Raw genomic sequence first — 27,546 nt, forward strand, 5'->3', positions numbered from 1 at the left:
GTGCTTTCTCTCCAGTTTAAACCGACTTATAAAGACTCTGCGTGTCTGCGTGCCCATTTCTAAAGAGGCTGGGGATTTGTTCTGGCACGTTTCGCCATTCATAATCTCTGTGTGAAGCTGTGGCTGTTCTGTGCCTCTTTAGTTTCCCTTGTGAGTGCCTGAATGAGGAGAACACAGAATATGCAAAAAAGACGTAGTACTTTTCCCGGCATTACTCGCTCAATTCATGTGCATCCACACGATTAGAGACTGCTTCTGTAGTGTTCATGACTTACGGGCTGAGCATCGCAGGCAGACTCCTGTGGGAAGGTCCAGGTGCAGACACGGTCAGGACGCATCAGCATCACCATCTCCACACAGCATCTCCGAGAGCAGCTTTCTTCTGTCAAAGGAGGCTATGTACCTGTGAGTAATATTTTTACTCTGTGCATGTTTTTATGTGCAGTGTTATCCAATTTTAACGTTTTTACGCAGAGGATGTCCCAGACGAAGGTGTTATCCAAAATGCATTACGCGTTTGAAGGAAACGTCAGGACGCTCGCGCTGAAGATTTGACTAATTATAGGTGTTTTCAGGATATCCATACACGTATTTTATCATTGATTCTGACTCTGTTGTAATAGTTTTTCTCTCTGAAATGACCCTGGTTTGGAGTTCAATTGGGAGCCTATTCGTACAAGATCGATTTGCAAAGTAACAATCTCATCTGTGAAAAGGCACATGCAGATTATACTTAGTGCAGAATATGAAGGATGCAATGCACACAGCAGTTTTCTTTGTAGCCTTTTCAAATTGGTGGGAGAGCCTGTTTAACTACAAGTCAGCATCAGTAAACACAAGTTGTTTTCTGTTTTTTTTTTTCATGCAGCTGGTGTACTCAGCCAGCAATTTTTCACTCAGATGAAGAGTGTATTCTCTCTTACTAGAAGTCATGATGCTTTCATGTATGCCATTGGGTTTTAAAAGATCTTTTAATAGCATCAATTCTTTGATGTAGCCCTTAAACCTTACAGTGCTACCATGTGTAGCACATACAGACAGTTTTTGGGAGACAGTCTGAAATGTGTTCCTGTAGAGTCTCACTTGGCTCTGCATGGTGCTGCAATTAGGCCAGTGATACCAGAGTGGTCCAAACTGACCTAAAAATAAACCTCGAACATGTGTGCGCGTGTTTACATCAGAGTTCTGCAAAGGCTTCCGCTGATTTGCCTATTTACTCACAGTGTATTCAGAATGTGCTTCTTTCATTATTGTTATGTTGCAACCTGATGCTGATGTTGAAAAAAAAAAACACTTTCAGTCATCTATACTCAGTACACCTTCATGACAAAGTGAAAACAGAATTCTAGAAATTTGCAAAAAAAAAAAAAAAATCCCAAGTTAAAAACTGAAATATCACAATAACAGAAGAATTTAGAGCCTTTCCATAAACACTTGAAATGTAGCTCAGGTGCCTCCTGTTTCTCAGGATCTTTGCTGAGATGTTTCTACTCCTTGACTGAAGTCCACCTGCATGAAAGTCTGCTATGAGTTTGCAAAAAAAAATCCCTGAGAAAGCCAAGCAGGCTTTCTAAGGGAAGCAGGCAAATTCAGCATATAAAGTCACATTGTCTCTTAATCGATTTGTTGCAGTTATTATCCTCTTAGGTTCTGTATCTTCATCTCAGGGTCTGCAGGTATTAAGAATAGAGCAGGTGTGTCTGTGTTGTCTGAAACATCTGTTTTAACCTAATTTTAAGTCTTGTTCCTGTAACTGATATGTTTTCCCAATTTAGTGTAGAATAAACAACATCCTGTATGTTCACTCTTCATAAACTGCCACTACACTTAACTGGGTAGATCAAAGTGAAGGCAAAAATCTCTAATTAGAGGTTTTTGACCCAGCAGGGGACATCAGGGAGCCCTTTAAGTGGGTAGAGTTCCCTGAAATATAAAGGCTAGTTGTAAATGGGATATCCTGACCTTCTGCTGATTTGATATTTTCATGGATTGTTGTCCACCAACTCTGAGCCTTAACAGATGAGTCAGGGTGCCTGTGGTCTCGTTATGGCTTCAGCAAACCAGGTCCTCCCTTAACCCTTCCTTATGCAGTTTTGCAAGGTTCCAATAAACTAATTAACATTTTGAACTGTATTAATCTGGTCCTAACCTCACAAGGGGATTTTTTTGTGTGTGTTTTGCATAATGGCAGTCCATACATGACCTATTAGTCAGCCTCCCTTGTCTGCTTGAGGCACCTTGTCTGCTCACCTAGACTGTCCAGTAAAGCAGAGTAATATTTTGAGGACTTCACCAAAAACACCAAGGATTTCTCTGAGAACATCAGGTTGTGAGAGAGTCCATGGAGGGTCTGGAACTGACTGGTAATGTAAAGATCAGATCATATTGCTCCTTCAGAGCTTTGGATTGAGCCATAACCACACTGAGGGAAATAAAGGGTGCGACTTAGAGGCTGCAGACACTTTTTTCCAAAATTGTTGCAAATGTATGATAACTGGGTGGTTTTTAACTCCCTGGATGGAAATCAAAAATATTGGGGTTAAGGTGTAAATGAGGGAGGTATTGAATAGCCAGGGTAGTGCCCACTCTGGCAGAAGTGACCAGTGGGCAAGATGTCTAAGGCTAAAGGCATAGTGGTACAGAACAGTTATTATTTTCATGAGTTATACTGTACTAATTTATTTGGCCAGTGTGCATGAACTGTCTTCACTGTCAGCAGATGCACATCACTAAACATCACTAGCTTGGCCTACTGAGTAGCACATGCTACTTTAAAATTAGCTGGGACTTTTGTGAATCTGGAAAGAACTGGATGATGGATCATTTCCAGAGGTGTCAAGTAACAAAGTACAAATACTTCGTTACCTTACTTAAGTAGAAATTTTGGGTATCTATCCTTTACTGGAGTGATTATTTTTCAGCCAACTTTTTGCTCCTACTCCTTATGTTTTCATGCAATTATCTGTACTTTCTACTCCTTTTACATTTTTTGGATAGCCTCATTATTCTTATTTCATTTCAGCTTATTTTCATTCCGGCTTGTCATCGTTCAAAAAAACCCTAAAACCTATCCAGATAAATCGTGCCATCCAGATAAAGTGAATTTGATTGTTGTTGGATGAGAAGTAAAAACATAATACCATTCTGACACCCTATTGGTTTGTACGCGATCCATTGCACCTGCGCACATGACACAAATGTAACACTCCAGCAAGGAAATAGCAGACGTATGTAGCCTGGTATGAAGATGTTTGTGGCAACAACTCAAGAGAACTCGAGCGAAATGTCCCAGCCAAGCACCAGCGAGGAGGTTGGTAGTACACATACTGTATATGGTTCTTGAATGTATTTGCATTGTACTAAAATGCGTTCATTTTCAATGGGCATAAATACGGCTGAAACAGGTGCATCCCAAATTTTTCAACATTAACATTTTAATATAACATTATAGTCATTATGGCCTTTAGAAAAATGTGTTTTTGGGGAGGTGGGGTAGTGCACTATAGGCCCCTGTGGCGCGGCCTAAGCTTTTGCCCTTAATGGCATTACTTTCATTTTTATACCTTAAGTAGTTTTGAAACCAGTACTTTTACACTTTTACTTGAGTAAAAAGCTTGAGTTAATACTTCAGCTTCCACAGAAGTCTTTTTAAACCCTAGTATCTACACTTCTACCTGAGTAATGGATGTGAATACTTTTGACACCTCTGATCATTTCAGAAAAATACATGGCTCACCTGTGATCATACCTCTATCTCTTCTAATGCTCTCTGAGCCTTTTGTGCCCCCTCATTTCCAACCTGGCTGATCTTAATACAGACTACAAGTATAGCCTACTGCCTGTGAACTTTCATTCTGTTGCTGTTGAAGGCCCCTGGTTCTGATGGGGCCCTAAGGAGTGGCTTATGAAGCGTATGCCTTTAGCTGGCTCTGTTAGTGACATTTAAAGGTTGAGAATTGACAGTTGTGCAGGAAGCATGTGTAAAGTCCTCCTTTTTTCCAAGATGAGTATTTTCTCCTAGACAGAGCTGGAGAAAGCTCCACATGATGGCTGATCCTGCACTGATAAGATACCTAACTCACTGGAGTCTCATTTCTTAAGATGCCAAAGGCAAAGCTTGTCAAATGCCAACAACCAGGAGACAAAAATCTAATCAGTGCTTTGGCAGCCTGTTGATGTTCAGCAGCAGGAGGCTGCATGGAGCCTCAGGTAAGACCCCCCAATAGGAGAACCATGCGGCCCTCTGAGCTTTCTTTGCTACGGGGATGCACTCTCTCTCTGTGGAGAGTGACTTAGCCCCACTTAAGGCCAGCTAAAAATAACTGTCAACACAGTTCCTTTTAAAATTCATCCAAGTACTACACTGACTACCTCAGACAGGTAAATTAAGAATTAAGCCGTTTTACACTCCCCGTTGTGATGTACTAAATACAAGCATGACTGTGTGTCAGTGATAGGCTGAGCAGGCTGACTGCTAAAGATAATCACAGCCTGCTGACAATCTGTACAACAGCATAACTTTGTGCATGATGTTACTTTGAAATAACAGTTACTTATTTGTGCTTAACCTACACAGCTACAGTTCCACTTGGCTGGGTATGAACTGTCAGTGATGTTCTACACTGCAGGAATGTCTTGTCCAATCAGAAGTAACAGCCATATAGACATCTGCCAGTTTTACACCTGAGTCTATATGGGGGGAGGGGCATCCAAACCTACCTGCCCCTGTGCGAAAAGGCAACCCTGCCTGCAGGTGTTTAGATCGGGTGTCTCAAACTCATTTAGTGTAGGGGGCCGGATTTGCTCAAAAGACATGTCCTGTGGACCGCACAATTTTTTAGCAGTATAAATATGACCAGTGACTGATGTATAGGCTGCTGTAATGTTTATAAAGAGAAATGATCCAATATTAGATGTAGATACCATTCAATGAGTACTGCATGTTTGCACACTAAAGGGTTGATTAGCTACTTTAGAAAGAGAATTTACTTGCAAGTAATCTGAACAGGTCAGGTATAAATATGCTGCCTTTGTAACATATGACAATTGTTACAGATTTTTTTTTTTTTTTTATGTTTTTTTAAATCCACTGATGATGAATTTACAAGACTGGAATATTCATTCAATCAATATACTTTCGGCATGACTGTTCTTGGCTTTAAAACAGCAACCTGTTCACAAAACCTGATCTGAACCCTGTTTCACCTGACCTGGGATCAGTGCACAGAGTCCAGAGAGGAGAATGAGAGGGAAAGAGAGAGGGAGAGGGAGAGAGAGATCGAGAGAGCAACAGAGAAAGAGAGAGAGTGAGAGAGACAGGATCCTGTGGAGATTCATCGCACTGTCACACTATTACTGTTTATCGAGCTGCAAATCCTCACCCAGTGAGTGAAAACTTGACTTTAAACACATGTATGAGCCCTACAGTTGTTGTTCTGCATGTCCACTCTATCTGAATCCCTCTGGCATCCCTGCAAGCATGATGAACTTGGGCAACTCCGTGCATTTTGGATGCATTTTAGCGCTGCATCATGGCTAAACATGCCAACCTCTCATGTCATAGGACAGCCTATGTCCAGATTAGGATTAAATGTTCAGTTACAAAGTATTGTTTTTATCGTTATAAGAGGAATTTTTCCCATTTGACAAGACCTGGACCTGTTGGTATTACTTTGGCATTACAGATTGTAATAATGAGGGATTAAATCAGTCTGGAGATTGTACTGTGTCACTCACCAAAGCGAGATACGATGTCTGCGTTGGTGGCTAAGGGACAATTACGCATGGAAAACATTTGTCATCCTGAGTGCAGCTGTTTTAATCCCACTAGGGGAAGAAGTTTGGTTTATCAAGGCAAAAACCTCTGGATGCCTTTATAGACTTATTTAAACTCCTATCCGTATCTCTGACCCTTCCTGTCACATCAGTGAGGTGTGAGTGCAGGTCCTCATGTCTGCGTCGTTTAAAGAATGAGTTGAGGAACAGCAGCCTGGTACTGCTGTCAATAAACTCAGACAAATCCGAGCCCTGGACCAAGCAGAAACCATTGATGCCTTTGTCCTCAACCATAACAATCGGAAGATTGTTTTATTATGAAGACAACAAAAGAGCGAGTTTTTCGGCTGCAGTGTGTTAATTAAATGCACTTGGGAATTAAGGCACCTATTTTGAATTCTTGTTCTTATCTCTAAATGCTTACTCATATTGTGGATATAATATGAATTGAGCCTTTTGTTGCTTTAAAGCTGCAGTGTTGTTAATTGGCAGCAGAAACTGGTTGGATTTTGTAACTGAGGCTGGAGTGTGCGTGCGTAAAATGTGCAGGCCACACTAACACTACACTTTGATGTCAAGTGGGAGGCCAAAAAATATCTTCACACAGGCCACAATAGGCCCGCGGGCCGGGAGTTTGAGACCCATGCTTTAGGCCCTGTTTAACACAAAACTTTTGTTGCGTTTTGGCTGTCTGTTTACTTGAGAATAACGTTTTGGTGGCTGAAAACGGAACAGTTTGGAAACGGGCTCCAGATAATTAATAACAGGTGAAATCCTTGTTTAAAAGTTAGCTGAAACGGGGCGGAGTTGGCCTAGTGGTTAAGGCACCCCCCATGTACGCAGACGGCATGGGTTTGAAGCTGGCCTGAGGCCCTTTATCGCATGTCTCTCCCCCGTTCTTGTCCCTGTTTCTGACTCTTTCCACTGTCCTCATCTGTCAAATAAAGGCACAAATATGCCCAAAAATAAATCTTTTAAAAATAATAATAATCAAAAAAAAAAGAAAGTTATCTGAAACGAGCTTTTGGTTCATGCTGTGTCGTGGCTTGGTGGTTAACGCCTCAGAGCAAGAAGGCTCCTGATTGGAGTCCTCGTCAGACAGGAGCTCTCTGCTTGTAAGCCTGGCTGGTGTGAGCTTGACTACATGTTTGATTGGCCTCCTCTGCAATGGATATCTTTGAATTATTACCTGTATTTGAGCTTAAAAAGCCACAGATTCTGACTACAACTATATGTTTGTTTCTTTTGTTAAATTGTAATAATATTTAATTGTCTAATTTTCCTACAGTTGGAAACCTCTGGCAGTGAGAATAAAATAAAAACGGTCCAGTGGGCATCTAAAGTTGAACAGTGAAGTGTTCAGGTTTATTTCTGCATAATGACACTAAAGCCATCAGGCCACATGAAGGTACAGAACTGCAAACAATTACATGCTCAGCCAGCAATCAGTGTCAGTACCTGAATATTTCTGCCATGTATCTAACTCCCTACCTAAGGTGGGAATTGTGGGTAATGGGTGGGTGATAGCAAGTCTAAATACATCTAGTGCTGTATCCATGAAAAATAAAGCCTACTGATTGCATTCAGTGCTACATCCTCAACAGAGTTTACGGCAGGAATGCACTTAAACCAAGTTCTCATACTTTGAAAACATACTGAACTTGATGTCATTTTACAGCATGACGTTGGCGTCTCACTTTAACATAACTGTAACATAAACTAGGACGACAAAAGTAGAGCAGACTGCAAATTATCCAGTTAGCAAAATGAGGGGCAAAGAACATTTGAGGAAGATCAGTGAACATTCAAAATAATTTGAATAGCTCATGTTCTTTGTTCATACTTGCATTGTGAGTTCTCAAATGTAAGTTCTTGAACTTGGTCTTTAAAAAGGGTATTGCATCCCCAGTACAGAGTGTGTTTAAAAGTAAAAATGAATTAATGCATATTACAATGTTTTCAATTCAACTTATTTACATGAAAGTCATTAACAACAGTTACCAGGGGCCAGAGATGCACACAAGTCATTTTTTGCAAGTCCAAGTCAAGTCTCAAGTATCCCACAGTTGTAATGAGCATTCTATGATCTGCTTCTGATATTCAATCTGCTTAGACCACTGCATAGTTATATCTGAGGAATTTAAAGCATGTACTGTATAATCATCATCAGCACAGGTGGGATCATCATTGGTGTATGGCCACAGCGTTCACATGCATATGCTTACATATGACTGGGGCTTGATTTTTCACACCATCCGCTATGGCTAATAAATACTAGCCACTCAGTGTTTCCACTGGTGTAATATGATCAATATAAGCCAGGGGTGTGAAACTCAAAACCCAGGGGCAAAAACCGGCCCGGGAAACAGTTAAATCCGTCCCGCAAGATCATGTGATATTTCTGCTATGACTGGCCCATCAGTATGAGGTCTGCAGATTTCCTCAAGTATAAAAATGTCAACCTCTCCTTGATGATTTAAGATATCTGTTGAGTCATAAAATCTGAAAAGGGAAGGAGTAAAAACAATTAGATAAAAAGCAAGGAATGTGGGAAAAGTAATTGATTTGTGTTTTAATTTCATATATTCAATTTTGCATCTCACAATTAGGACTCAAACTTAGGATTTTGACTTTTTATTTTGTACTTTGAGCATTTCAACTCATAAATTTCACTTCTTATATAATATTTTGAGCTGTTAGATTCATAATTTAACATTTTAAGTCATGTTTTGACCTTTTTAACTAATTATTTGTATTTTATGTAATATTTTCAACTCCTAACTTTGACTTCATAATCTCATAGTTTGACCTTTAAACTCACAATTTAAAGATGGGAATCATATTTTGACTTTTAATTTCATGATTACAAATTTGGTTTGATATTTTGACCTTTTGAACGCATAACTTTGATTTTCTTTCTAATATATTTGCCTTTAAAAACATTATTTTTCTATTTCAATTTTATTTTTTGACCTTTTTGAACTAATTGATTTATTTTTCTCAGATTATGAGCCTTTAAACGTATCTTTTAACTTTTTGATTTCAAAATTTAAAATCTGTGCTATTTCTTTTTTTTTTTTTCATATGTTATTACTGGTGAAATGAGGTTGACAGTTTATGGTTAAAAAGGTGACCCTGTTAGGCCGTCAGGTTAGACCTGAATCCAGAATCCAGCCCCTGCTATGATTGAGTTTGACACCCCTGATATAAGCTCTCCTCTTAATAAAGCCTTTCTCTGTGTACATATGAAATACTACAGACACATGTGTCATACTTCACTGATAGAGACAGTCACTGAGACCCGAGATTAAATGTTTTTATTTGTCAGATATATTTCTTTAATGGATATTAAGTTTATACTAGCAATAAAACACTTACTGTTAATGAATTGTTTATTCTAAAATAAAATAAAAACTGCAGAAGGTTTCATGAACATTTCCAGTATCACTAAGACAGATGTGTAAGGTCTTTATATGTGTAAAATGAAGCTGAATTTTTACTTTATTCAGTGAAAATCTCCTGGACTCCTAAGTTTATCTGTTAAAGACTCTTGTCTAACTGTCTGGTGCTCACTGCCTTGATACACAATATCTAAAGCTTCAGAGCTCATATTGTCTTTTATATTAATTATCAATAAGCAGCACATTTATTATATAATAAGGTCTTTATTATATAATAAAGACATTTCAAATGTTTAAGTAGTGTTTTCTTAACAACACCAATGCGGAGACTCTAACATTTATTTGTTCCATATGAACACACACAGCGCTGACGTGCTGATCCTCTGTCAGAGAGGAGCTTTAAGAGGAGAAAGTTCAGGTGTTTATCCTCCAGTATTCTGGAACCTTTCCCCTTAACAGACAGAAACCTGAAGTCTACACTACTGACATGTTGGCGTGCAATTCTGTGTAACATAAACATTGACTAAATCCTACCTGCCCTCTCTTATGGCTGTGTTTGTCAGTGATGATGGCTTTTCCTCACTCAGTCAGCAGCAAACTGGTTTAGGGGCTCTAGCTGCTGCTGAGGTGATGTTTTACACCTAGTTCTTGTATCACAGAGTTCATCTGTGATGTATACTCTGAAGTTGTTATAAAGGCACAACCTTGGTTTATACAGTTCATTGATTTTTTTAAATTTAGAAATGATTTTGTTGTGCTATGTGTTGCATATCTGGTACTGCTAGCTTACTTGCGTCATCTCCACCTGGTGCATTTAAATCAAGCTTTGATCTTGTCATAACAAAATACATTTTCACATTTGGTAGCTTAAACTTCAAAGTCTGGAATTCTCCTGGTTCTCTAGATTCACAACTATTATTATTACTATTATGATCGCCTTGGCTGTCCTGGGTTGGAGAGATTAACCATTGACAAGGAGCCAACGTAACAATAATGTTTCCAGTCAGAAGGACGTGGATGGCCCTCCCCACCTGACCAAGTGCAGAGAGAGAGAGAGAGAGAGTTTTGTGGAGGAAACACAACTGGAACAATGAGCGCTCCTGCCTGTGTCCATCCTATTGAGTGGAGCCTGTTTAATACCACTGAACATTCACCATCCCAGACATAAAACCAGCCCAGCCCACCTGGAATTCACCTGGTTCTCTAGATTTAAAACCTTTTTACCAACTTTTCTCTGGTTATTATTCATCTTTCTTTTTCTATATTATCACCTTAGCTGTCATGGGTTGGAGAGATTAACCATTGACAAAGAACCAATGTCACAATAGTGTTTTCAGTGAGACGGACACAGACGGCTCACCCTGCCCGACCAAGCACAGAGGCATAGAGAGAGAATGGAGAGAGTTGGGGGAAATGTAACTTGAACAAAGAGATCTCCTTTCCACAGCCCATGTTCATTCTAGTGAGTGCAGACGGTTTACTGCCACTGCACACTGGCCCCACCAGCCCTTAAACCAGCCTGGCCCACCTGGCATTCTCCCGGTTCTTAGCCACTCGGGGCCTGAATATTAGTGTCTGATATGCTTGTTTACATGAAACATGATAGATTTCTACTTTTTAAGGAAACAATTTAAAAACAGATTCAGCGGTTGGTTACAATTTTTGTACAATGCACTCTGGGAAGTGATTTCATATGACTCTATTGTTCTTTGTCCTATGGAGTGTCATCATAAATACCTTTTTAACTTTAAACTGTGTGCACTTTAAGTGAAGAGAACAACAAGAAAGAGTTACTGTAATTTAGATCAGGGGTGGACAATCCCAAAGATAGAGGAATAAGAACAATGCAGCTGTATGGCATCACTACCCAGGGTGCACTGTGCAAAAATGGCAGCCTACATTTGAATATGTTAATAGTTTTCCTTTTTTTTTTTTCAAAATGTAGATATCTAGTGTGTTTCTTTGTACAAAATACATGTAAAAGACACCAATGTTAACCTAGTAAGGAAAATATGTGTTGATATTGAAGTTTTTAGTGCTCACCTAAGTTCTGCAATGAGTAAAATGAAAAACTTGAGTGTTATTTAAAATTGGAATCCTCCTGTGCAGATAGAATAGAACGCTTTCAATACACAGTTGTGAAAGGTTGAAAGGCTTATCAGCTTGTTTTTTTTAATTTAGTTTGATAGTTTAACTTTGAGGTCGAAGTAGTAGGTTAGATGTTGGGTTTCTCGACACAATAACTTTAAAAAGTTGAAGTTATGCTGAATATTTGTTGTCAAAAATCTGTGGGAAACTTTGAATAGCTTTCTTTTTATCTGTTTTATATGAAAAAAGTGTGAGCATATTTGACAGGAATGTGCATTTTGACTGACTGAGTCTTATGAGGGCATTCTCTTCAAATCAATTTGAAAATCACAATAAGTAACCTTAATGTCACATCCCCGGGTTGAATCACTCCTTCCTGCCCATCCCTACCTGTTTCTCCGCGTCCATATCATCCTCATGTGTCTCACCTGTGTTGATTGTCTGAGTGGCTCACCTGGTGATCCCCAGCTGATTGTCTTCCTCCTTATTTAGTTCATTCACTCCCTACCCTCTGTATGAGATCGTCTTGTTTCCTAGTGTGCATACTTTCGAGCCTTATTTTTCTGATAGATTCCCCGTGTCTTTGACCCAGTTTTGTTATTAGATTCCTCGAGTTTTTGCTTGCCGATTTTGATACCTTTGCCTGTGTTATTGACCTCCTTGGTATCGAACCTTGCTTGGATTAAACGGACTTGAACCTTTTTTGAGTGTGTCTGCCTGTGAATCCCTTGCTTGGCAATTAGTGATAGTTAAACTGGATTTCACCTTGAATGAAGTCAGGGTAAAGGCAAGTTTAGGACCTAAATAAATAAATAAATATCAAATAAATAAAGCTACTTTAACAGTGCTTTGTTCTACCCTCTGAGACTAAAAACCTCTGTCCTAAGGGACAAAGGCTGGGAGTCATCATTTGAAATAAAGGTAGCTCTCCGCTGTAACTGTCTGGTACACAGAGATCAAGGGCAGAGCAGTGACTCACCAATCAGCCGACTACTCCATGTAATTACTGGTATACAAATGTACTTGAACAGAAACCAGAACACTTCCCATGTTTAAGATTCAGACCCCTGAGTACAGACTCTTTATCCTCATGTAGAATTGGTACACAGGGTTAGTCCAGGACAAAGTCACTCAGTATGCTTACATGCTGTTAGCAGCAATATTTTACTCATTAGAAAGGAGGATTAGTTTCACCTCCCATGATTCTGGCCCACTATTATTGAATTTGGAGATGAATTTCTGCAAAAGAAGAAAAAAGTTTGTTTATTTGTTCATTCAACCTTAATTGAATCTTGAAGAATCATTTAGGATATGCCTTCATGTTCAATGATGTCGAGAGTTTGGGGGATGCTTTAAAAACTGGGGATTTAAAAACACCCTAAAATACCACGTGTTTATTCTTCTTACATTTTCTGAATTTGATAACCAACTTGGGGTTGGAAGGGCGGCTATGAAGGGCCTTTATAAGGCCGTAAGTGACATAATCTGCCGGAACAACATATTTCTTGATAAGAAGTCAATCTCTTTTTAAAAACAACTTTTTTCATAAACAAAGTCTGGCAGTTACATTCATTAAATAACCACATTTCAAACATTACAGACTAAGCTATATAAAGGTCAGTCTAACCAGGGATTAGATTTTAGATATATTTTACAAATAGTTACATGAACAGTGGCTTGGTTTAGCTTTGTCAGCTAAAGCTAATGTAGCTGCGCTAGCCACATACTTAACATTAATAATTATACCAATGTAGCTATGTTAGCTGTAGAAAAAAGAGCTTTTGCAAACTAACTAAAGATAACAAAGCTACAGTAAATATGTAACATAGCTCTGTAGCTAACAGAGCTAAGTAAGCTTTAGTGATTGTAGCATACATTAATCTAGCTCCATTAGATTTAGATTTAGCTACCTTAGCTACATAGCTAGTTTTATGTGAATAAAAGTGGGTTTATGAGATTTTCAAAACTGTAAGGGGTACAGTCTTCAGCTACTTCACCTGCTTAGCTTACAAAGCTAAGAGAGCTTGTTAGCTTTAGCCTTAGCTACCTTAAGCAGGTACACACATAAGGATTTTCTAAATCTTAAGAGATTTTTTTATCTGTCAGAGACCCCACACATGAAGATAAAAAATCAGGCATTGAACAGTTTTGATCGTACTGTGTGTGGTGTGCTCTGATAATCTGAACACAGCACACCACACACATCATGATTCTGTCCCACCACCGATCTAGAATCTCGTCCTCCAAGCCAGAAATCTTGCATGATCACACTTGATCTAAAAAAAAAAAGGAAGAAGAAACATAGCAACAACCGGAGAACATAACACGCAACATGGAAGAGGACATACAAGAAGAGGGAATGATGGTGTTCTTGGGACTATTTTTAATGGAAAAATCCCAAACTAAAAAAAAAAAAGAACTTTATGATGCTTCAGCAGGTCAGCCATGCTTGTTTTTATTTACGCCTGCTTCCTTGTTCCTCAGTCAGCTCGCTTCTTGATTGGCTACATTCCGTTCCACATCACAATTCATGGAGTCATGACTCGGGAGTTGTCGGCTTTCCCTACACACAAAGATTTTTGGTCATAAATATTGAACAAGTTTAATACTTATGATTGTCAGCCCCGACCGTTTTCGGCGCCGATTATCGGACAAATTCACTTTTGACACACCTCAGACCACAGGATAATCTTATAGGATAATCTTACAAGACATGAGGTAGTCGGGCGTTTGCCATCCTTGGTCGGGAAGGGGGGAAACAGCTCGATTATCTTTATGTGTGTACCCTGCTTTAGCTGCATTCGATTGTTTTCAAGGTTTTCAAGAGGTCAAGGTTTTTCCTATAAGCATACAGTTCAGTTTGCTGTATTAAATGTTTTGTAATTAGGTTTTGCATGTCAGGTTTTTGACTTTTAAGTTTTGGTGTCCTAACCCATATTGGATGTTTTATCTGATTTTATTTTGAAAGTTTAAACATACAGTTCCATCCTGACAGAGGTGGTGTCTCACAGTAGAGGTCTGCAAGAGTGTTTTTTTTTTTTTTTGTGTTTTTTTGAACGATGACAAGCCAGAATAAAAACAAGCTGAAATGTTGACATGCTAAGTGAAGAGAAGAGAGGTGCAGCTTTGTCCACAAACCAAACCTTCCTCACAATAGCTTTCAGTGTCTTTCAGATGTGCAGTCAGAAGATCATCAAAAGCACAACCTACAGGATTTAAAACCTTCAGGTTTTTAGTTTTAGGTAAAACCACATGAAAGGGAACAAATGGATAATGGCAAACAAGTTCAGACTTGTTGATAGGGTAAACATCTTTTCAAATTGCTGGGTAGCAGAAACCAATTTGAGTAAGAAAGTCTTGGATATGATGGATATGAAGGATAAAATGTCCTTTAAAAGCTTTACCTGTCAAAGGTCTTACAACCATTTGATATTTTCTGACACTTTTGCAGTTTCATGGCTAAAGCAGATTAAATGAAGGGCAAATAAACATACAGTAAGATGTCTGAGAATTTCTGACCTTCTCTTCTATTCTACTGTTCCTTTTTCTCTCTTATCCTTCAGGAGGAGCAAGTCTGCAGTGATGGAGGTGGTGAAAGCAAACAAAATGGTTATGATCTGCCTGCTGATCTTCAAACTGCCAACGGTTGGTTCTATTCATGATCTTTTTTGTTTATTTGAATAGAAAGCTTTGCCAACCTTTAGAAGAAATCTTTTTTGGCATTGAAGTGAAGGTATGTTTTTTTGGTACTTTCAGTTTGAGGTGGCCAGTGGTAAAGTGCTGGAGGAAACCTATCGGAAGTGGGTCCATTATAAAGAGGAGTGCTTCAGAATGATAGAAAATGAGCCGCTCATCCAAGGCAAGAAGAGATGAATTTCTATGTTTAGTCATTCTACATCTACAAAATATAGATTTAAGTGGAAATAAAAAGAATAATAAAAAGAAAATTTCTCACTCAGTCTATCATTACATAGTTAAATCATGTTCTTTCCCCTGTAGTTGCAGGGCAGATATTTCTTCAGTGTCTTGCTTGTCTTTCTAGGGGGCTTATTCTGTAACAGGACATTTGACAGATACGCCTGCTGGCCAGATACTCCAGCCGGCAATGTGGTAAACATCTCATGCCCTTTCTACCTGCCCTGGTATAACAAAGGTAAGTACCTACTTTAACATCATCCATCTCTGATAGACCTGGATGCCGATATGTACTTTGTATGGTTTTTAGCATCCATTTGACTATATTTTTGATGTAGGACATTGTACAGTGATTTTTGAGATAGTTTCCATCCATTGCTAAGTGCTTTCTCAGTCATTTCCTTCTTCCTGCCTTTCCATTATAAGTGCTTTTGAACTGTTTCTCCTGTACCAGGCTACCTTCTTCCATAAAACAAAACAGCTGTCATAAGATATGGAGTTTTGACAAGACCATCTTACAGATCAGAGCTCATTTTGCAATCCCAGAAAAGATGCTTTATGTGTTTTTCTGTGTTCTGCTCCTTGATACCTCCCCCCGTGCTTTGGTCCACACATAGTATTACGATTTAAAATACACATGAGCAGGTGTTGAACCAGGAGCATCACTCACATAAATTTGGCTTAAAATACAGGATGTCCTGGTTAATACTGGACAGTGGCAACCTTAACAATGGTGGAGGCAGAAGTGCTCCCATCGCTGATTCACCTTCTGTATATGTATACAGGGACAAAGACAGCAATCCGGTTAAATCACCGAATCAAGCTGTAAGTGCTGCTCAACTTTACTGTACATGTAAACGAAGTGACTGTTGCATGTAACTCTATAGATGACCTGTTGCTTCCTTCTATTTCCAAATGTTGCTAACCAATCAGCAACCTCCATGGTTGTAAAATGAAGTAATGCATTTATGTGGGTTAAATTATAACCCTTATCCTTTAATCTCTGTAAACTTTTAATATTCTCACTAATAAGTAGCTGCTTGTTAGCATAGTTTACTTAGTAGTGTAGCTCACTAACCCACTCCTAGAGGTATGAAAAGACTTGGTCTTGATCTTAATTATCACACAACCCAAAGTATCTCAATCAATAAGGCTAAAGTGGAAATGGAGGCCTTCAACTCCTCTAAAATTTAAATGTTCTGTATAACACACTTGAAACAGTGAAAGCCTCTCCAAAGCACAGCAGAGACAAGTCCCAGTCTCTCTATATGGTATCTGATTAATCTGTGTTACTAAAGCGTATCAGCTGCATGTTTTTCAGTCTTTGTGTCAAGTTAAGACACAACTCTACAGACAAGAAAGCGGTAGACGATGTAACTCTGCCCAGGACACATTCTCCAAAAGGTCAAACTATTCCTTTTTAAATATATAGAATTCAGGAGTGCCAGTCTCAGATGCTTGTAACCTTTTTCTTCATATGTCTCCCTCCTGTGACCCTAATAAAGAACAAGTCCTCAATGACTGAAGCTCTCTCTGTTTCTTTTCCAGTCTCCCAGGGTGTGGTTCAACGTCGGTGTGGACCTGATGGCCATTGGGAGAGAGACCACACCGGGCAGATATGGAGGGACATGACCCAGTGTGAGGAGGAACACGAGGTCACGTCTCAGGAGGTAGGGCTCCCAAAATATCTCCACAACCATGCATGGCACCTTGTTTCTCATGTTTGTTGCTGTTCATTTAGACGGTTGCTTTTGTTTAGCATTCACTAAAGTACTTATGTCTTTATTTCAGATAAAGGTCATTATGTTAATATTCACAACAAACTCAAAAGTAGTCAGATGAATTAAAATGCTCATTAAATGCACATTAGCTTTATTTATTACTGGCAGAGGAGGTGGAAAAGCAAGGGGGTTATTTATATGTTTTGAAGAGGAAGCTATCACCAATACATCCCCAATTGTAGCTTTTTGTGCATTTTTTGTGTTGTGGTGATCCAGTAACCTCGCAAAGTTAATGAGCTGGACACCATTCCTTTGTTGAAGAAGTGAAGAGAACTACTCTGAAATCTTTCCAAGACAAAAAAAAAGTATGTTTCTACTCTTTAGCCTTGGCATGGAATTGTGGTAATTACAGGTCTAGTTTAGTATCACTGCAAGCCGGTAAACAACGGTAATTAGCAGCAGTTTTGATTAGAACTTGATAGCATTTCTTTATTTAAAGAAGAGAAGTTTGTTCTTCTCCTGACAAGCTTCAAAATGAGTTTTATTCACCCGCTGGCTCCAATATCAGTACACAACAACTGCTCTTACCTGTTTAGCTCATGTTAGGTAGTATACTTGCTGGAGCTGTGCATGCCCACTATGTCACTATGCCTTTTTGCTCTGATTCGCCCTTAATGGATGTAATAGACAGATCATTTATCTAATCCAGTGGTTCTCAACTGGTGGGTTGGGGCCCAATAGTGGGTCAAGAAGCTCTTTCCAGTGAGTCATGAATATATTCCAATAAAAAAATGGCAAAAGTCTTTGTGCAGAAGCCGAAAGTTTATATAGAGTAAATAATACATCTATTTTTTAGTTTCCCTATCATAAGTACATGAGAGAAATTGTCTCAAGATTTTTACTTATTTATCACCTTTTTTTTTGATAATGCAGCTTGTTTTCTTAAGGTAAGAAATTCCTCAAAAAATTTACCAAATTTCAACCAAATGTCATGGGAAAATGAAGTAAAATGAGATGTATTTATTTTGTTTTTTCTCTTTGTTCAGTTTTGTTTTGTTCCATTCGAGGTACAAACAGCATCATTTTTATGAAATAGATCTGAACCGCCAGAGTGCCAGTTTAGCTCAGTGGATAGACCAGGGGCCCTGTAGGCCTCATCGCAGTGGTTGCAGGATCAATTACCGGTCATGGATTCCCCCATTCTCTCTCCCCATGTTTCCTGTCTCTCTTCAGCTGTCCTATCACAATACAGGCAGCAAAGCCCAAAAATAATCTCTGAAAAAAAATGGAGTGGTTGGAACTTCTTTTTAAACATGGGATGTAGTAGTCCGCTGGTCTAATCATGTTCTGAGAATTTTTTGAAAGGTTCTGCCCTCCCCGAACACCTTCAAAGGACGATTAGCCAGATATATATATATACAATATCCCATGCATTGGATATGTAAAATCTGGCATGTCAGTTAAGAGAGAGAAACTAGATTTTCATGTTTTTTTCCCCCCATTATTTATTTATTTTTTTCACCCACTAATCCCTCATTTGATATTGCTGCTAATGAATGTACATGATCCCTCTCTCCTGCATATTTGCTGGTTGCTAATTAAATTTTTAATTAATTCTTCTTTAGTGTGAATATTAATCATAATTCATAATTATCACACAATAAAGTTGGTTTGCTTGAATTGTTTCCTTGTAAATGAGAGAAACCTTAATGAGATTCAAAGCTTAAATAAAATGTGGTTCCAATGAACGATAAGGAATTCATTCATTTGTTTGAGTAGTTCTTTAAAGCAAACAACTAAAGCATAAAATGATGATAATAAATAATGGATGAAATTTAATTATACAGAGTCAATTACTCTGAGTCCCTTTTACTGGATTGTCAGTAAACAGTGTCTGTCAGCTCGACAGCCAGTTACCCTATCTCTAGGGACTAATTTTCAACCTGCCGCTTGGCCGTTTGAGTTCTGCCTTCTTAAAAACAATGATAGCTTCATCTTCAAAACATAGAAATAACACCTTTGCAACGTGGGACTGAAATGTCTATTAAACCGTTTGTGGCATGGAGTTGGTGTGCAGGCGTCACATTTTATTTTGTTATCATTTTTTAAAGCTTTGCACCTGAGTGGTGTGTGTAATTCCCCTCTCACTGACTGAACTGAAACACAGGTCTTCTTTTCATTATTTTTACAGATGTAAACACTGACTTTTAAAGCAGAACTTATCCATCCCAGCTGGTTTGACAGACTTGTTTGTCTTTGTGTGGTGACAATAACACATTGTACAAATGTGGAGAATAGTGGACTTGAGTTGTCAGTTGCTGTCTCTGTGCTGTTGCTGCTGTGTTGACTGTCACACCTCCTCTGCCTCTGTCTGCCTACCATACATAAACTGCATCTCGTATCCATGGTGCATTATTTTTTTAGAACATGTACAGCCAATGCGCATAGGACATGTGGCCGCTATCATGCATCCGAACATGCATGGTCAAAGTTGTGTATGTTATTGTCGTCATTTTTCTAAACCCACAGTTGATTGGTTAAGTCTTATCTTCAGAATAGAGAACAGTGTATAAAATCTAACCTAGAAAGGTGCTTTTTAGTCCCCTTAGATGTTTGCCTTTTTATTGATTTTATAAATCAATCTTTCCTTAATATAATTTGGCTTTGAAAGAAAAACTACAAAAAACATTTTCAATGTTAAAGTGAAAACAGATTTCTACAAAGCAGTGTCAATTAGATAGAAAAATAAGTGACTGCCTAATATTCACCTCCTCTAAAGTGACTGACCAAATTCAACAGAGGTCCAGTCAATTTGTGCTAGTAGTTTCACAATTAGTGAAACTGGGATCACCGAGTGCAGTGAATGTGTCTCAAGTCATTGTACAAAGACACCTGTGTCAGGAACATCCAGTCACTGGTTAATCAGTATACATGGCTACCATTACACCTTGAAGACAAAGTCACACTCCAAGCAACTCAAAGACAAGGTTATTCAAAAGCCTAAGACAGGGGATGGATACAAAAAAATTACAAGGCACTGAACATCCTCCTGTATTCATGCAAATTTACATGTGTAGATCAAATTCATGTGTGTAAAAATCTGCCAATATCAGGCCCTCGTCACAAACTGAGATACTGTGCAAGAAGGAGACTAGTGAGAGAGGCCACCAAGACACCTATGACTACTCTGAAGGAGTTACAAGCTTCAGCAGAGAAACTCTGTTGCCTGGCTTCTTTACCGGTCAAAGCTTTATGGGAGTGGCAAAGAGAACGCCACTGTTGAAGAAAACTCATTAAATCTGGACTAGAGTTCACCAAAAGGAATGTGAGGGACTCCATGGTCAAGTGGGAGAAGTTCTTTGGTCTGATGAGGCCAAAATGGTGCTTTTTAGGGATCAGACAAAATGTTATGTGTGGCATACACAAACACTGCACATCACCACAAACACACCATCTCCACTGTGAAGTACAGTGGTGGCAGCATCATGCTGTGTGGATGTTTCTTGGCAGCAAGTCCTGGAAAGCTTGTAAAGCAGAGGGTAAGATGAATACGGCGAATTATAGGAAAATCCTGGAGGACAATCTTATTCAGTCTGCCAGAAAGTACATGGATATGCCCAACAGTGGCTGGAACACAGTCATCGTGTTTTGAATCTAAATAAAACTTTGTTAATGTGTTTCTACTTAGAGCTCACTTGTATGTTTTACACTAACATGATAACCTAAATTATCCCGAGTAAATAAACTAGTTTCAATGCATCCATCCATGTTATGACATCCCTAAACACTTGCTCCTGCACAATTTTTTCCTCACTTTTATGATTTTATGCTATTTTTCTCTCACTGTAAGCCACTGTCAGCATGTGTGAGGAGAAGTATCATCAAGTGATTACTTGTAATAATGTCATAATATTCCCAGAGGTGACAGGTACTGAAAGACACAAATGGGAAAATTTGCACAAATTAGGTAGCTGCTGTCTTGATCCTGGCAGGTGGTCAACTATGGCACAGTTACAGGAATAATGAGCTAAAGTGAGATTTCACTGCCCTCACAATACAAGGATTATCTTGTCTTGTTAACTAGGTCTAAGAGCTGGATGCACTTCAACTGAAGAGAACGGCAAATGGGTATACACAAGAATATTGAAGATCGTTTGTATAATTGAGACAGCTTTTCTTTAGTAATGTGTTGCACATAAAATGCATCAGATAGCAGCATAAAGGAGAACAAAATGCAGACAGCATGCCACAACAAAAACTGTTTCAATTAAACTCAAAAAAGTGCACAAGATAGCCGGGGAAAGCTTGTTGTTGTTGATATGGTTTGAGGGACAATGAGTATGTCTCATTGATGATGGCCTCGGCGTCAGAGTCTGAGCGTGGCCGTCGGTGTCTGGAGATGATTTTGAGATAAGACAAACAGATCTGTTGATGGATTTTTGTTCTCAGCTGCACTGCAGCATGATTCACTGATCACTTCCATCAGAACCAACAAAACAAATGTTACTGCAACAAAGGAGACAAGGCAGTGTAATATTTCTCCAGTGAAAATAGATAGTAGGACAGTCATAATATCAGTCCTTAGCTATGCACACCAAATATTTCACTTTGAAGCTTACTTAAATGTATTGTACTTTATAGTTTTGATACAAGTCCGTATGTAATGATATGACTTTCAGCTCACTTGACAAAATGTTCCATGTGACAGTTTTATGATCACACCTCTTCTGTTTTGTGAAATGTACTAAAAGCTCCTGATTTTTCCAGGAGGAATATAAAAAAGCATAATCTGAAAAATGCCTGTTGTACATTTGTTTTCACAGCTGTGGGTCAAACAACTGATGGTTGGCTTCAGGATGTTTTACACTGTTGGCTACTCCCTGTCCCTCTTCACACTTGTCACAGCTCTCATCATTCTGCTGAGCTTTAGGTGAGCTTTCTTGCTGGTAAGCTATGCTTGCTATGGTACTGTGAATTTCTACTCAATACTGCATGCATTCTTTAAACAAATCAGATGCTGCAGACATGTGGGGATTGTATCATTTAAGTCAATGTTGTATTTGTAGTTGCCAGATCACCAGCAAAATACATAATGCATTAAGATAAGTTACCTATTTATAAGACAGGAAAAGACAATATAAGGTAAGATAGAACTTTATAAACCCTGAAAATAATTACTAAAACCAATTCATCATTAAAACAGTATTGGCAATGATATTTAGAAGTAGAAACAAACTTCATTGCACTTAATATAATGAATATAAGCTAACACATAATATTAGTTGTAATAGTGTGTGATAATAATCCAACTTTTATTGTGCATGTAGATAATGCAGTAGGGAAGGATTGGTAATATTGCACATGCCCCTAATATAAAAACTAATAATGCACATCTTTAAGAACACAGTATAATTGAATACTGAAAAGTAACATTGCAAGTGACATGAAATATAGTGTAGTGCATTGAATGTGACATGATAGTTGAAAAATGAAGATAATGGAGCCTGATATTGAAAAAAATGCTACACATGATATCAAGAGTTCATGTTTTATTGCACATGATATGGGATGCTATGTAATATTGCAAATAATATCAGAAGTCATGTGTAATTGCACACAGTATGAAAAGCTATGTAGTGTTACAGATGACATACAAAGAAATTAATAATTGGCCATAATAAGGAATGAATTTATTACTGTACATATAAATGTTGCACATGATGTGATTATTGTTAGACATAATATGAGAAGTAGTTTATTACTGAATAAAAATAACAAGTCATGCATATTGAACTGAATATGAAAATGACTTTTGCATGTGAACTTAACACCTTAAAGCCTGAAAACAAAAATAATAGCCAGAAAATTCTAATTTTTTTGGAACTGAAATGTTCATTTAACTGTCTACTGAAATTTTAAAAAATCCAAATTTCCATAAAATTTAACAAATATATTTTTAGTATTTCATTTCATATATTAGGTGTTTTTGGTAACTGGTAATCCACTTGAGGGCATTTTTTTTAATCATTTTTCAGATTGTATTCAGAATTTTTTTTGAGTAATTTATTGAGCATATTGATTAAGTAGAGGTATCATAAAAGTATGTATCAAATATGCGACAACAGGCATTAAGGGGTTAAAGTTATGCATATCAAACATGATGAAAAAGCTACTTTTGCAAATGTTATAAAAAGTCATTTATAACTGATCATGAAATTACATGTCATGGGAATGTGATATCATGTGAAATGTTATTTAAACATAAACAGCAGGCGTATAACCCAGGCTATACTATATTATTGTATTAATGTTTGAAAAGTCATGTCCATTGCACATGAAACACATGTTGCACATACTATTAAAAGCCATGTCTATTGCACATGATATAGAAAGTCATATATTATGGAATATGATCTTACAAGCCACCCATATTGAATAATACATCTAAATTGTTTTTACACGCTAAAAAGTTATGATTTTTTTTCTTGATATGAAGCTATTGCTGTGCATGGTATGAAAACTTGTGTATTGCTTATGTTATAAAAACTAATAATGCACATAACATGTAAAGTCACATTGCTTGCATGATTCAAAACTAGAGTTGCACATGCTGTGAAAAGTCATGCCTATTGCACACCATGTGAAAAACATGTCTGTTACAAAACCCATGACAACAATTTTTGCACATTAATTTAAAAAAAATGTATATTGCTCATGGGATGCAAACTATTATGCACATAATATGAAACATTAAGTACATTACCTGTTGAATGAAAATTATTACTGCAGTTGATGTGAAAACTAACCTTTACTGAACATGTTATGAAAACTATTATGACATATTGAGTCATGTATAGTGCACATTATATTTTTTTGTTTGATGTACCCTTTCAGGAAACTCCACTGCACCAGGAATTACATCCATGCCAACCTTTTCCTCTCCTTCATACTGAGAGCTGTTTCAGTCATTGTTAAGGACACAATGCTGGAACACCACTGGGGGCGAGAAATCATGAAACCAATGGATGTGAAGGAGATGCTCAGTCATCAGGCAAGTCTAAAAGATGTGCTCATTCACTGATGGTTGAGTTATTTGTATGTGTCATTTTAAAAAGCAAAAACATGAACTTTAAGATTTTCTGCCATGTATCATTTTATGACTTTTCCTAGGCTGCTATTGGATGCAGGATAGCACAGGCAATGATGCAGTACTGTGTCTTGGCCAATCACTACTGGTTCTTTGGAGAGGCAATTTATTTATACTCTGTGCTTATTGCCTCAGTGTTTATCGACAACAACAAGTATCTACCTTACATCTGTCTTGGCTGGGGTAAGTTAGGCAGTGGCGTATTTAGCACCTCACAGCATATGAAAATAGAAGGTAAATAAGAAGGCTTATTGACTGAACAGATATGCTGACAGAGAAAACTTCTCACTCACACCTCAGCAGTACACTTCTGAATTATCTCATGTCCTGTCAAGCTTTGCTAAAAGCAGAACATGCAAACTGTCATACATGATTGCCATGGAAACAATGCAATTCCATGTGTTGTCCACTTGAGAAACTTGTTTTTTAAAGCACTAACTGCACTGATTATTGCAATCTGTACTGTCACTGTCAAAGGGACTCCTGCTGTGTTTGTGGTGCCATGGGTAGTGATGAAAATATTGAAAGAAAACAAAGAGTAAGTGTGTTTAAAATGCATCCACCTTAATTTTGTTGATCTAGATGTGAAATTTGAGATAATGTGTGCCTTGTTCCCACAGGTGTTGGGCTCTCAATGAGAATATGAACTACTGGTGGATCATTCGTTTCCCTATCCTTTTTGCTTCACTTGTAAGGATGAGTCATGCAAAGAGTTACACTGAAATAGGACTGAATGGGACACACAGTTAATATTTTAACTTCCTCTTCAACAGATCAACTTTCTGATTTTCATGAAGATCCTGAAGGTGATTCTCTCCAAATTAAGAGCCAGCAACCAGAGTGGATATCCTGATTACAAGCTCCGGCAAGTTTCCTAAATTAAGTATTTTATAGTTAATTTGATCATTTCTTCCTCCTCTTCTTCCTCAGCCAAGGCCAAAGCCCTGGCTCTCTCACAGAAACACTAATGGATTTAGGTAGGAGGAAGAAGGAAAGTATAGCCAGCAAGATAAATGTTAATGAATGCTGTTTTGACTTGTTCTGTCAGGCTTGCCAAGGCAACCCTTACCCTCATCCCTCTGTTTGGGATTCATGAGATCATATTCATCTTTGCCACAGATGAGCAGACAACAGGAGTTCTACGCTACATTAAAGTCTTCTTTACGTTGTTCCTCAATTCATTTCAGGTAGGTTCAACTGGGTCAGAAACCCCTCAGTATTTATGTAGAATAACTGTGACATTTGTGAGATAATCTAACCGTCTGGACATGTACTGCGTGGCTTGAAAACAAATTTCGGTGCTTTAACTAGACAGCAATTTTCTTTACTTTTACCCTCCCTGCAGGGCTTTCTGGTGGCTGTGCTCTACTGCTATGCTAATAAAGAGGTTTGTAGTTCTTGCCATTCTTTCTCTCTCTTTTTTTAGCCTGCAATGATAATACCAGCCAAACCCATCACAGTGCATGTGATATTATAAATCTAAACATAAAACAAAAAGTAATGAAATTTGTGTTTGGTACATTATTTCTTTGTTGTGACAATGCTTCTTGGCAATAAATTTTATACCGTTGGAAAGCCTGTTTATTACCCTTTTAAATGGTGCCACATTTGTAAGGAACATGCATTTGTGGGATGAGCAGCAGAGCTGAGTATGTGGGTTGCACCCATGAAAAATGTGCCAAATCTTCTCTGCCTTTTAAGTTTTCATGAGAAAGAAATTGCAAAATTAGTCTTACATTACTTAAAACCTTAATGCCTATAATGGGATATTATTAGCATTGCTCAGCAGGTCTACCCATAGAATTGTTATCTTTTTTGCCTCTTTTAATCATTTTTTTGCCACTGGTAATACATTTTTCCAACTCTATTGCCATTTTTAATACTTTTTTGCCACTTTTTCCCACTTTAAACCAATTTTCAATGCTTTTTTTTTCCACTGTTCACCTGTTTTGCCATTTTTTTGGCCATCGTCACCACCTTATTGCACCTTTCAATTCATTTGGCCCTTTTCACCCTTTTTTGACCCCCCCCCCCCCCCACTGTTAACCTATTTTTGCCATTCTGTTGCAACTGATGCAACTGAAACTTCATCTTTGCCACAGTTTTGCCCCTTTCAACCCATTCTTGCAACTTTAAACCCATTCTGCCACTTTTCACCTCTTTTAATCCATTTTCGACACTCTTTTTGCCACTGTTAACTTATGTTTTCCATTCCATTGCTACTGAAACCTCATCATTGCCACCTTTTTTGCATCTTTCAACCCATCTTTGCCACTTTAACCCATTCTGCCACTTTTAGCCCCTTTAAATACCTTTTTGACTTTTTTTTGCCACTGTTAACTTTTTTTTTTTCATTTTTTTGCTTCTTAAAACCTCCATCACCACATTTTTGCTACTTTTAACTCATTTCTAGAATTTTCTGTTGCTTCTAATATACTTTACTCACTTTTTTGTTACTTTTAACTATTATTTGTAACTCCACTGCCTTTTTTTAACCAATTTTCTCCTCTTTTTTCCACTGCTAACCTATTCTTAAATCCATCTTTTGCCACCTTTTTGCCACTTTCAACGCGTTTTTGCCAATTTTAATAATTTTTTTTTGCCACTTCTTGCTGCTTTTGACGTACTTCTTCTACTTTTTGTCCCTTTTTATGTCTGCCACTTTCAACGAATTTGTGCAAGTCTGTTGTCATTTTAAAAACGATATACCACTTTCTTTTCTCACTTTCAATCAACTCTTGCCACTTTTAACCCATTCTGCCACTTTTTTGCCACTTTTAACCCATTTTTGCCCCTTTGCTGTGTCTCTTTGCGATTATCTAATTATTTTTCTTCTGAAGTTGTCTCAGTTTCCTCTACTTTATTTTCTGGCACTCTTATATCTGACATTACTTTCCAAATGCTTGATTTTAACTTGCCCATCCATATTGTTAACATTACCTTAAAAAATACCATTCTGTTTTAAGAAAAAGGGTTTACAACTTGAAAAAGGCTATATTTTACAACACCATAAATGAATGATATTCATTTTTATTTCACTGATAACAGTGGTTATTGTTCAGGTTATAAAACCTGGTTATTATCACAACACTGTTCTAAGGAAGCTTTTAGACAGATATACCTCTGATTAAGTTTGGGTTTTTTATGTGCATTTTTTCCAGTGATCAGATCTCAAAATCATAGCAAAAGACTTTAGTTTCCTTAAATTTTAAGCATAAAATTTGAATTCAAAAGAAATGTTTATACATGCAAAACTACACATTAACCTGAAGCTGCTCACCTTCATTCTGGGTCCAGGTAAGGACAGAGCTGAAGCGAAAGTTACGTAGTTGGAGAATAGAGGCTGCGATCATCTGCTGTGGACAGTGACTAGCCGTGCTTGATTCTCGAGTGGACACTGTATCCATTGCCACAGTTCCAGAGCCCAACAGGTCATCTGCCTTGACGATGAGGGCAATGCCAAACGGTTCACCTGACAGTTCACTGATTTTTGGGCATC

At 38.0% G+C, this 27,546-nt stretch overlaps 1 protein-coding gene across 1 annotated transcript; it reads left to right on the forward strand.

Annotated features, from left to right (window-relative positions):
- The first annotated feature begins 370 nt into the window (after positions 1-370).
- On the forward strand, positions 371-27,476 carry LOC121528872 (glucagon receptor-like). Its single transcript, XM_041816511.1, has 14 exons — positions 371-405; positions 14,828-14,909; positions 15,021-15,123; positions 15,307-15,417; positions 16,728-16,849; positions 21,724-21,830; positions 23,795-23,951; positions 24,071-24,230; positions 24,525-24,585; positions 24,668-24,737; positions 24,821-24,912; positions 25,096-25,234; positions 25,393-25,434; positions 27,345-27,476. Exons 1-14 carry the CDS (start codon positions 398-400, stop codon positions 27,414-27,416), a joined length of 1,326 nt encoding a protein of 441 aa, XP_041672445.1. The 5' UTR covers positions 371-397; the 3' UTR covers positions 27,417-27,476.
- The last annotated feature ends 70 nt before the right edge of the window (positions 27,477-27,546 follow it).

This window comes from Cheilinus undulatus, linkage group 20 (assembly GCF_018320785.1).
Source record: "Cheilinus undulatus linkage group 20, ASM1832078v1, whole genome shotgun sequence".
Lineage (NCBI taxonomy): Eukaryota > Metazoa > Chordata > Actinopteri > Labriformes > Labridae > Cheilinus > Cheilinus undulatus.

Bases quoted from the DNA above. Each gene is read 5' to 3' on its own strand.
- LOC121528872 (XM_041816511.1), top strand. The intron at 15,124-15,306 runs GCAAGAAGAGAT...TTGTCTTTCTAG, and splicing joins AAATGAGCCGCTCATCCAAG to GGGGCTTATTCTGTAACAGG. The intron at 24,738-24,820 runs GTAAGGATGAGT...CCTCTTCAACAG, and splicing joins CTATCCTTTTTGCTTCACTT to ATCAACTTTCTGATTTTCAT.